General features: G+C 36.9%; 1 protein-coding gene across 7 annotated transcripts in view; it reads right to left on the reverse strand.

Annotated features, from left to right (window-relative positions):
- The window catches only part of unc5b (unc-5 netrin receptor B), a 132,478-nt gene that overhangs the window by 3,154 nt on the left and 116,131 nt on the right, over nt 1–13,193 (reverse strand). For all 7 annotated transcript variants that reach the window (XM_061910504.1, XM_061910502.1, XM_061910506.1 and 4 more), the window contains 6 exons: nt 10,275–10,362; nt 10,006–10,180; nt 9,697–9,936; nt 4,591–4,740; nt 4,286–4,450; nt 2,374–2,552 (listed from right to left, as the gene is read on the reverse strand). In XM_061910504.1, the coding sequence (XP_061766488.1) occupies nt 2,374–2,552; nt 4,286–4,450; nt 4,591–4,740; nt 9,697–9,936; nt 10,006–10,180; nt 10,275–10,362 (997 nt within the window). The remainder of the gene's footprint in view (nt 1–2,373; nt 2,553–4,285; nt 4,451–4,590; nt 4,741–9,696; nt 9,937–10,005; nt 10,181–10,274; nt 10,363–13,193) is intronic.

Genomic DNA, 13,193 nt, shown 5'->3' on the forward strand with positions numbered 1-13,193 from the left:
CCCTTTGGCCAAATAAAAAAAATAAGATACAAATATGTACATAGAGACATACTGTAATACTTAAAGTAAATGATGAGGATTGAAAACCAATTACAACCCAAAAATTCCCCCCTAAAAATAAAAAAAACAGTCTTTTTCTCACAATGTGTAGACTTTTTTTCTTCTAAAATTGGGAGTATTATGTCATATTTTTTCTTTTTCTGTAATATTGTAATATTTTCCCGTAAAGTAATTACTTTTTTATGTAAAAATATGACTTTTTAATGACATTTGTCATGTAAAATTCTGACTTTTATCACAATATTGCCAATGTTTTGGTTTTTCTTGTAAAGTAGTGACATTTTCTGAGGAAAATCATGACTTTTGTCATAGTTTTGCCAAGTAAAATTCAGATTATTAATATAATTTTGCCAACATTTTAAATTTTTCTTCTAAAATTGTGATTTTTGTTGAAGAAAATTACGACTTTTACATAGATTTGCCAAAATTCTAAGCTTTGCTTCTGAAATTGTGACTGTTATCGACTAAAATTCCAACTTTTATCATAACATTGCACAAATGTTCAGTTTTTCTTGTAAACTTTGACTTTCGTTGAGTAAAATGACAACTTTTATTATAATACTGCCAACATTCTAAGTTTTTCTTGTGAAAGTCTAACACATTTTTCACAACAAGCTTTTTTATATTTGCATAGTAAGTATATATTATCAATGGTGAAAATACAAATCTTTATACATCTAAAAGGGGTGGTCCTAAAGAGGTAGGCATTTTTCAGAGGTCATAAGAAGGTAGCAAATAGAAGAATATGTGTGTGTGTTCTGGTATTGTTACCCTTCTTGAGACATCACCAAGGAAAAGTACCTTCCATATGAGGACCGGTGAACAAATCCCGGTCCCAATACGGAAAACCATTGCATCTAAAAGAGAATGTCTCATTTGCACACCTGGTGGTGAAATCTATCAAAATGAGGGTGGTCCCAAAAAGAAGGGATTTTTCAAATTGACTGTGTGGGTTTTAAAAGTGCTCCCCCTTTGGTCAACATATGAAATAACAAGTGTGTTAGAAGATGAAATGCGCCCTCTTTGGCCAATAGAATAAAAATATGTATATAGAGACGTACTGTAATAACTTGAAGAAAATAATGAAGATTAAAAAACCAATTACAAACCAAAAATTCCCCCCCAAAAAACTAAAACAAGTCTTTTTGTCACAATGTGTAGACTTTTTTTCTTCTAAAATTGGGAACATTATGTCATATTCTTTCTGTTTCTGTAATATTGCAATATTTTCTCGTAAAATTATTAAATTTTTATGTAAAAAATATTACTTTTTAATGCAAAATTGTGACATTTGTCATATAAAATTGAGACTTTCATTACAATATTGCCAATTTTTTAGTTTTTTCTTGTAAAATAATGAAATTCTTTGAGTAAAATCATGACTTTTGTCATAGTTTTGCCAAGTACAATTCTGATTATTATTATAATATTGCCAACATTTTAAAGTTTTCTTATAAAATTGTGATTTTTGTCGAGTAAAATTACGACATTTTTATAACATTGCACAAATGTTCAGTTTTTCTTGTAAACTTTTGACTTGCGTTGAGTAAAATGACAACTTTTACTATTAAACTGCCAAAATTCAAAGTTTTTCTTGTGAAATTGAGACCAAATTCAAACTCTTTTTTCACAACAAGCTTTTTTATATTTGTATGTATATATTATTAATGTTGTAAATACAAATCTTTATATATCTTACCTAAAGAAGTAAGCAAATACAAGAACGTGTGTGAGTGTATGTGTACCTGCCTCACCTTCATGACACTACGCTAAATTACTTATGTTCAAGGATTTATATATTTTTAGTTTGTTCATTTCTACCATAATAGTTTGTAAACTTTCTGTGTATAAAGCAGTAATATTATTTGCTAAAAAGCAAATACAATTACAGTATATATCTATATTTTAAATACATTTGGTCCCAGGATTGACCCTTGGGGCACACCACAAGATCCAAGCACTCTGGTGTTACCGCGGCCTCTTAACTTTAAGGCATTTGGGTTTAACTTTGTGGAGGTTTTACTGTTACTATTAAAGCATACAAAAGGCTTTGTCATCTGCTGTAATAGTTTGTGATACTGGTGGACCACCCTGGAAACCTTTCATGACGTCTGTAATGGTTTAAACTCTTCAGTACGTATTTATTGACTTAGTTCATTCTGGGGCATGTTAGGAAAAAGCAGGTTAATTTTGAATTTGGAAATTCAATTTAAGTGTTTTGAAGAATTTGTTTTAGAATTGGCTCCACCCTGACAGAATGTTACAGGAAGTGGAATAAAAAACAAACAAAAGCGAGACTTTAATTTTGCTGACCTGTCAAAGCCTAAACTGCGAGCCAGTAGTCTCCAGTCGCAGCCTCGGGCGCTCGGTGCGTCTAAGCTGGTGCAGATCTTCTGGCGGATGGACTCAGGCAGGCGGAAGGCATACGGTCCTACTTGAGAAGAGGGCAGGCAGGAGCCTGCAGACGGGTGGGGGGAGTGTGGGGGGAGGGTCTAATGGGGACAAAAAGGGAGAAAGAAAGAAAGAAAGAAAGAAAAAGAGAGTTAAAAAAGCAGGAAATAATTGAGAACAATCTCAGTAATGAGTGTGCAGAGAGGCGTGCACATAACAATTATTACCTTGTGTAACAGCACATATTACCTGATGTAACAGTACATATTACCTGATGTAACAGCACATATTACCTAATGTAACAGTACATATCACTCCATGTAAAAGCACATATTACCTAATGTAACAGTACATATTACCTCATGTAACAGCACATATTACCTCACATGACAGTACCTATTACTTCATGTAACAGCACATATTACCCTCATGTAACAGAACATATTACCTCATGTAACAGCACACATTACCTCACGTAACAGTACATATTACTTCATGTAACAGCACATATTACCCTCATGTAACAGAATATATTACCTCATGTAACAGCACATATTATCTCATATAATGGCACATATTACCCTCATGTAACAGCACATATCACTTTATATAACAGCACGCATCACCTAATGTAACAGCACATATTTCCCTCATATAACAGGACATATTACCTCATGAAACAGCATGTGTTACCTCACCTAACAGCACATATTTCCTGGTGTAACAGCACACATTACTTTGTGTAACAGCACATATTACCTCATGTAACAGTACATATTACCTCATGCAACAACATGCATTACCTGGTGTAACAGCACATATTACCCTCATGTAACAGCACATATTACTTCATGTATTAGCTCATTCAACAGCAAATATTACCCTCATTTAACAACACATATCACCCCACGTAACAGCACATATTAACTCTTGTTAGAGCACATATTACCTCTTGTCGACAGCACATATTACCTCATGTAACAGCAATAATTTCGCCAAACCATGGGTGTGTGACAATCATGGGTACTTTAACTTTAAAACACATTCCCTGATATAACAGCATACATTACCTTGTGTAACACCACATATTACCTTCATGTAACAACACATATTACCTCATGTAACAGCACATATTACCACATGTAACAGCACATATGACTTTATTTAATAGCATCCATCACCTAGTGTAACAGCACATATTACCCTCATGTAACAGGACATATAACCTCATGTAACAGCATGTGTTACCTCAAATAACAGCACATATTTCCTGGCGTAACAGCACATATTGTCTGATGTAACAGCACATATTGTCTGATGTAACAGCACATATTAGCTCACGTAACAGTACATATTACCTCATGTAACAGCACATATTACCTCATGTAACAGCATGCATTACGTGGTGTAACAGCACATATTACCCTCATGTAACAGCATTTATTACTTCATGTATTACCTCATTTAACAGCACGTTACCCTCATGTAACAACACGTATCACCCCATGTAACAGCACATATTACCTCTTGTAACAGCACATATTAACTCTTTTTAGAGCACATATTACCTGATGTCGACAGCACATATTGCCTCATGTAACAGCACGTATTACCTCATCTAACAACATACATTACTCCTTGTAACAACACAAATTGCCTCAAGTAACATCACACATTACCTCTTGTAACAGTGCATATTAACTCTTGTAACAGCACATATAAACTCTTGTAACAGCATATATTACTTTATGTCGACATTACATATTGCCTCATGTAACAGCACATATTACCTCATCTAACAGCATATAATACTCCTTGTAATAGCACATATTACCTCCTGGATGTCTGTGTGCAACTGAAAGATTTGTCCCTCCCCTTCCACTTGTCGCACGCAGATTTTACAGGACAGCTGCGACACCACCAGGCTGCTTCTCTCCAGGCTGAAGGTGCAGTGCAGAGGTCTCTGACTGCCACTCCAGATGTGATAGAAAGGAATCTCCTGGCAACAAAAAAAGCAACATCAAGATTACAAAAAAAATGTTTGGCTTTGATTAGGTTTTGTCCACTTCACAGCACAATCAGCGTCTGTTTGTCAGAGGCCCCAATCAGCATCTTTTTTTCAATTCTACACAAGATCACCTGGTACTTGGCCAATAGTTTGCTTCTCCAGTGAGTGTGAGGGATGTCGTGGATGGACAGGCGCAGATTATGATAGCTGTCTTTAAACAGCAGCTGCTTGGTATCCTCCAGCAAGACTCCACCCAGACTCCTTTCTAAATCCAGCACCTCCTGCACACACCAATGTTGAGCCTTTTCAAAGATGAGTTCACATTGGCCAGACTCAATGTGTCAGAGAAGGAGGTTTGAACTATTTGAAATTTTATCTACCACTCATTTGCATCACCAGTAAATAAAATGGTTGAATGCTTAAATAAAAAAGCTTTTAATTTAAAGCAAAGCGTTTTGCACATTGAACTGATTGCATGTATTAAAAATACAAATAAAAATATACCTTGAACACAAAAAAAATGCATTTGTTGCCTGTTCCCATTTCTTTAAAATTAACCTTAACAATGAAATATTACAATCTAAATCCTCCAGTAATGTTAATTTTTTTAAAGATTTTTGTTTACCCCTTATTCCAACCATACCTTCAGTGTATTTGATTTAAAAAACAACAACAACAACAACACCAACTTAGTTAAAATTGGTGTCCCTGGGTTTACACTCAGTCGTGTTACCCTTAGACGGTGGTTCCCAAAGTGGGCCGGTCGCAGTTGCACGAAGAAAAATTCCAAACAGATTAAGAACGATAAAAAACATTTGCACTAAATTTGGGAAAGGACCTGTGGCGAAACGCATGTGGCAATGAATTTTTGTCATCTCACAAGTTCTTGGTGTCTGTGGTTCTCTACACGTGACCACACACAGTCTGAGCAATGTGTTCAAATGCACGCTCAAACGAATTCTCTAAGGTGATTGCGATCAAGATCAGACCAAACTGTGTTTAATAGCGTTCATCAGATAACGTATCAAAATTGTACCTCCTTAGTATTATTAGCATCTAATAGCATGAAGCCGAACAAGGTAAACGATGTAAAATGACACAACGTGTAAGTTGTTCAAAAATAAACCTCTCAGTTCCCATTGTCGCCATTTCCGGGTCCTAAAAAGCTGTACCAACTTGTCGGGAGTACGTTCTCAGCCATCTACTTTCCAGGTGAAAAACATGATTTATGATCTCCAATACACTTCCAGAGAGCAAGGAAGCAAGGAAACACCACTCCAGCCGATAATGTGGAAATTGTACACAAGCTTGTTACCACAGCGCCGTTCTAAAATATTTGGCTGCGTTAGTGCATATAATAACAATATCACTGATAATTGGTAAATATTCATATCACAAAACGTAAATGGAGTATTGTTGGCGTTTTTCTAATGGTTATTTATTGGATTTTATGGATGGAATAGAGGACATCCCATTAGCTCTGCTGTAAGCAGACTTTTATTTATGTGTATTTAATGAATGCCATAAAAAAATGTATTAGACGTCATCCATCCATCCATTTTCTACCGCTTATTCCCTTTGAGGTCGCGGGGGGCGCTGGTGCCTATCTCAGCTACAATCGGGCGGAAGATGGTGTACACCCTGGACAAGTCGCCACCTCATCGCAGGGCCAACCCAGATAGACAGACAACATTCACACTCTAGGGTCAATTTAGTGTTGCCAATCAACCTATCCCCAGGTGCATGTCTTTGGAAGTCGGAGGAAGCCGGAGTACCCGGAGGGAACCCACGCATTCACGGGGAGGACATGTAATCTCCACACAGAAAGATCCCGAGCCCGGGATTGAACCCAGGACTACTCAGGACCTTTGTATTGTGAGGCAGACGCACTAACCCCTCTGCCACCGTGAAGCCCTATTGATTGTGAACGATGGGCAAAATTCCCAAAAAGTACGGTTCCCCTTTAAGTCAAGAACATCAGCAGCTTTTTACCATCTAAAACCATTGCCAAAATTAAAGGAATACTGTCTAAAGTGCCGTATCTTTCGGACTATAGCTTGGCCAGGGGTGTGACTTATACTCAGGAGCGACTTATGTGTGAAATTATTAACACATTACCGTAAAATATCAAATAATATTATTTAGCTCATTAAAGGAAGAGACAAGACATATAAGATTTCATGGGATTTATCGATTAGGAGTGACAGACTGTTAGGTAAACGTATAGCATGTTCTATATGTTATAGTTACATGTATTTGAATGACTCTTACCATAATATGTTACGTTAACATACCAGGCACCTTCTCAGTTGGTTATTTAATGCGTCATATAACATCCACTTATTCAGCCTGTTGTTCACTATTCTTTATTTATTTTAAATTGCCTTTCAAATGTCTATTCTTGGTGTTGGATTTTATCAAATAAATTTCCCCCCAAAATTCGACTTATACTCCAGTGCGACTTGCATATTATTTTTTCCTTCTTTATTATGTATTTTCGGCAGGTGCGACTTATACTCCGGAGCGACATATACTCCGAAAAATACGGTAGACTTTGTCTCCAGCAAGAGAGACTATTACAATGTCATTGCCACTGAGCTCTCTAAAAAAAGCTGTAAAGCAGCTGTAATACATCCAAAATGCTGCTGCTCCAGTTCGGACTAGAACCAGGACATAATAGTTGACCACATTAGTCCAGTGCTTCTGTGACTGCATTGGCTTCCTACAGCTCCGAGAATAGACTGTAAAACAGCTAGACTTATGGACAAGTTTTTTCATGTTAGAAATAATATGATCGCCACCTCGGCCTGTGAGAATCTCATGGAGAGCTCTTGTGCTGGTGCACCGGGTCAAAACGAAACATGGTGAAACTGCTCCTAAAATATGGAACAGGCTTGTCCTTTGGCAATGTTCAAATCCAGGCTAAAACACTTCTTTTTATCAGTGCATTTGACAACTGAAAGTATTTTATTTATACTTTTTATTTGCCTTTTTGTAATTCTATAGATCTGTAAAACGCCTAAAATTGCCTTTTGTATGAATTGTGCTCTATAAATACACCTGCCTTGCCTTGCAGTATCTCACCGTAAAGGACACACCCACTTTAACGCTCTGCTTGTCGCTCAACAGAGGACAGACAGAGGAGCCCGTGGCCGCGGGACAGAAAACCTCACACTTGCGGACCGACACCAGAGACACTTTTCAACCCACAGCAGAGTCAATGGGAAACACTCGGTTGCAGAACTGCTCTTAGCAGGGAGGCAGATTTGATTGGATGGCAGCAGGACGAGGGGCCGTGCAGAGCAGAAGCGCTGTGCCTTAGTGTTGCCCAGAGGGTACGTTTGCTTACAATGTGGAGGAGGGCAACACATTTTCTGCGTTAACGGTTTCAAGGACATTTGACCTTTATTCTCATATACCTTATAATTTGGTTAATCATTTTCCAGGAGTCTCAAGCATTTGGCTTGCGTACACACAAAAACCTGCTGTATATATATTTTCATGGCAAGGAGGAGATGTATCAAGACGTGGATACTTGTTCGGGCTTTCCCAACATATGACTTATTGTTCTAGTTCTAGTTATCTCATGAACTAGTAGGGACGAAGCAAATGAGATGCAGTATACCTACAACTCCCAAATTAGTCAGTCTTTGGTGGTGTCCAGAGGCTGGTAGAAGAGCATGTTTGTCCATGTTTTCATGTTATCCGTCCATGTGATTTCAACAATGTCAAAAATAAATTATTTGCAAATGCATTAAATGCTTCATATTAATGTTAATATTGAATGAATTTATCCATACCAGGGGTCCTCAAACTTTTTGACTCGGGGGCCGCATTGGGTTAAAAAAATTTGGCCGGGGGCCGGGCAGTGTGTGTGTCTGTGTGTGTATAAATATATATATATATATATATATATATATATATATATATATGTATTAGGGCTGTGAATCTTTGGGTGTCCCACGATTCGATTCAATATCGATTCTTGGGGTCACGATTCGATAATATATCGATTTTTTCGATTGGATTCGATTCTCGATTCAAAAACAATATCTTTCCGATTCAAAACGATTCTGTATTCATTCAATGCATAGGATTTCAGCAGGATCTACCCCAGTCTGCTGACATGCTAGCAGAGTAGTAGATTTAAAAAAAAAAAAAAGCTTTTATAATTGTAAAGGACAATGTTTTATCAACTGATTGCAATAATGTAAATTTGTTTTAACTATTAAACGCACCAAAAATATTATTTATTTTATCTTTGTGAAAACATTGGACACAGTGTGTTGTCAAACTTATGAGATGCGATGCAAGTGTAAGCCACTGTGACACAAATGTTCTTTTTAATTATTTTTATAAATGTCTAATGATAATGTCAGTGAGGGATTTTTAATCACTGCTATGCTGAAATTATAATTAATATTGATTCTGTTGTTGGTAATATTAATTTTTGTTTCATTACTTTTGGTTTGTTCTGTGTCGTGTTTGTCTCCTCTCAATTGCTCTGTTGACTGCAGTTCTGAGTGTTGCTGGGTCAGGTTTGGTTTTGGAATTGGATTGCATTGTTATGGTATCGCTGTGTAGTGATTTGTTGGATTGATAAAAAAAAAATCCTCCCCCCAAAAATATCGATTTAAAAAAAAATGAGAATCGATTCTGAATCGCACAACGTAAACGATTCGATTTTTTCCCACACCCTTAATATATATATATATATATATATATGTATATATATATATATATATAATCCTCACACACTAATTGACTAAAAGCACGCTCCGCAAGCACGATTATGTCAAGTTATAGATGGGAAAATGCATTTTTAAACAATATGATTTACTTGAGCGGCGAGGAGACTCCGAAAGTAACAAGCGGTAGAATATAGATTAAAAAGGCAAAATTTACAAAAAAAACTTTAGACTTCCCGCAAGCCGGATTATGGACGCTGGTGGGTCGTATTTGGCGCGCGCACGCACGCACGCACGCACGCACGCACGCACACACACACGCACACACACACACACACACACACACACACACACACACACACACACACACACACACACACACACACACAGACAGATAGACAGAGATAGCCCACCCACTGCCCAAATCAATTAAATCTCATGGGGCCCCCGTGTAAAAAAGTTTGGGTCACCAATTCCCTAAACAGCGAAAACTGCAAACTGAAAGCCAGAACGAAAATACACAAGAACAACTGCGCCACAAATGCCCACCTTAAGTGCATGAGGTGTGTCATGGATGCAGTAAATACGCAGGCTGTAGTCCAGGGAGAGGCAGGGTGCTCGGGGTGCAAACAAAGCCAGCTGAAGGCGCTTGCAGGCCGGCTGTGGAGGGCAAGATTGACCCACCAGGCCATATGTGCCCAGCTGCTCCATGAGAACATGACAACACTCCTCCTCCAACTGCAAATAGCATGGAGAGGACAAACTTTCCTCTCCCACTGTCAGCACCTCCTGGGGAAAAAAGATAAGTTGAAGCAGCGCGCTGACAAAGGACACTATTGTGTGGCATGAGTGTCTCACCTCCCATGCTCCCTGATGGGTCTGTGTCTTCAGTGTGAGTGTCCAGTCAGGTGTTGGCGTGTCCAGCTGGGCACAGTGGGGCAAGGTAAGGACAACTGGGCGATTGAGCAGCAAAGCAGACGGACCACAGCTCACTGCGGGGCTTAGCACAGTCTGACTGCCCTCTGAGGGCAACCTGTGAACATCACACAATATGGCCAACACATCTCACTCAACTTGGGAAAGAACACAGTGGGGGTGTCATGCTGAAGACACAATGTTGTACTCACGTGGTTTTCTCCCATTTGCTGATGATGAGGTACATCTCATAGAACTTCCCCTGTGGGATGGTGCCAGGCGGGACTAGAAGACTCACACCTGAGGGAGAAGGTGACCAATGTGTTACACTAAATGTGACGGGTCACCAAATAACATTGTTGAACAATAATGAAATATGATTATACATCAGTGCAAACTACAAAGACAAATATAACACACCATAAGTAGGCCTGGGCGATATGGCCTAAAAATAAAAGCTCAGATTCTTTTAGAAAAATCTCAATATACGAATTTTTTCCCCTTACTTTTTATAGAAACTCATGAATACAAAAGACAGAGATAATTAAAAACATTTTTTTCTTTTATTTGATCAAACACTACTAGTGTGAAACGACCTTGTATACACTGCATCTTACTAAAACGGAATTTGTATAATATTATTTTTAGACCAGATACAGTATAAATGGTACTTTTTATGCAATAATTTAAAACTAAATTAAGAGCTTACTCTGGGAGGTAATACGTCGGTTTGAATGAAATATTTCTATACACAAAAATATAGCATTGTGCATTGAATGCAAATGAATAATAATCTCCAACATTGAGATTAATAAAGTGCAAACTTAAAACTTCTGTCTTAAAAAAACTTCTGTAAATAAAAAAGTAGCATTGCACATTGCAAACAAATAAACAAACTCAAATAAATCAATAAATATACAAATAATCATTAAATTGTAAAACAATCAATCAAATCAATAAAGTGCAAACTTAAAATTTGTTTTGAAATAAATTTTACCGTAAATAAAAATATACTATTGTACATTGTATATGTAATAAAATAAATAATCTAGTTAAACCTTAAGATGACTATATAGTTTTATTAAATAGATAAGCCCAGGCTATTCCATAAGTTAGCGATACCAAAATGTATATTGATACATTTCCAAATAAAGAGAACTACGAAAAACTGTCAATTTTGGCTTTATTTTAACATACAAAATCTTATAATATGATAAACATATGTTTCCTATTGCACTCAAAAACAATTTTAGACTGTTGAAATTTAAATTAAAGGGCATTAAACACATTGTGTTTTTCTTGTTGCATTCAAAGAACAATTTACAATGTTCCATAATCAAGAATTAGATCACAATATAGTATAAAAAGCTTTATTAACATTGATTGATTGATTGAAACTTTTATTAGTAGATTGCACAGTACAGTACATATTCCGTACAATTGACCACGAAATGGTTACACCCGAATAAGTTTTTCAACTTGTTTAAGTCGGGGTCCATGTAAATCAATTCATGGTTTTATAATATTAAAGTGACATAATATTAAATTATTTACAATTTATGGATGCCACTCCTGGTCGGTCGTTTAAGAAAAATACAATTATTAGTAAGTACTAAAAACAAAATTATGGATAAATGTACACATATAAGCCATGTAGCAGGTAAAACACACATTGGTTAAAGATAAAACGCAAATTGTAGCAATTAGTTCCCAAATTCAGTCATTTTACTTGCACCAGTTGACGTTAGACTGGCGGTCTTCATTCTGCTAATATTTGGCAAAAAAACTTTCAGCTACAGCACAATTGCAAAAGCCACAAGAAAGACAAACAACACATCAAAATATGATAAAGCTGCAACACAACTTTAAGCCACAAAAGACGCGGCCGCCACACCGGAAATGACAGCGGAGCAAGTTAAGTGACACACTGACTTCTGGAACTCAACAACATCCTCAGAAAGAAACAAATAGAAGAGATAAAAGAAGGAGGCTATGAAAATTAGGAAGCGAGGGACCAGCGCCATCAACAGGGATGAGAGAGCATACATGCTTCCGCACACCTGGGTTACTGTTCATCATCGACGACCCCAGGGCAGAGAACAGATACTGTATGGCCATGTTGGGGAACTTTATTTTGCAGGTAAATATACTGTTAAAATGTTGGTTACTCTACTTTTATTGAAGGTTGCTTGAATGTTTAAAATGTGAGCAGAAAGTGTTTTCTCATGTTAAATCCACCTGAAGTGTTGATTGCATGTTATTTAAATAAGATGTGAATGCTTTGGCTATTAATTGTTGTTTACTTGCTTGTTTGTATCCATAAATAATGTATGCATAATTCCCCAACAAGAAACAACAGGAATATAGGAAACCTCACCTACAAAATCCAGTATCCACCATTTATTAAGTCAAACTGCTTGATTTGTTTTGCTAAAAAGTTACTGAATCGATTTCAACTCACAGAATCGCATCTGATCGAATCGTTCTAAAGCTACGAGATTGCCCTGAATCGTATTAGCACCACAAATATCGAATTGAATCGAGTTGTTTTTAAAACAAATCATTAAACCCCTAATCATTATGTTAGGTAAAACATAATGTTGGTGATGGGGCACATGAATGTGACATCATGCACTTTGTAATGAAATAGTCCAATAATATAAACGTTATTCATGTATTAAAAACAATTATTAGGGGTTTTGTTAAGTAATAGTATTACCATTTCATAATTTTACTTACATAATGCCTTTAGCTCAATTTATCTATTTTTAAAAAAAATTTTCTTAGCCATAACAAAACAGCCACATTCCGTGGGTGACAGCTCTGTTTGACCGAAATGTACATTTGATCGTTTGGAGTGTGAAACCTGTATTTGTATATTAAATGACAAAATAAAAAAAAAAAGTGTCATTGAAAGCGAAATAATCCTTTAATGCGCAATTCCATTTTCACATTCTCTGGATTCATACGCATGCGCAGATGGGTGCATGAATTCCGATGGGGAGCACGCCTTGCAAGAAGACTGACTAGAGATATTGGCACTCGAGACTCTATTTAGCACGATGGCTAGCCGTTAGTCTTGCTAGTGGACTTCAAAGAGACAAGCAGAGCAGCTGCAGCAGCCTGGGAAA

The sequence above is a fragment of the Nerophis ophidion genome, linkage group LG09 (genome assembly GCF_033978795.1).
Source record: "Nerophis ophidion isolate RoL-2023_Sa linkage group LG09, RoL_Noph_v1.0, whole genome shotgun sequence".
Classification (NCBI taxonomy): Eukaryota; Metazoa; Chordata; class Actinopteri; order Syngnathiformes; family Syngnathidae; genus Nerophis; species Nerophis ophidion.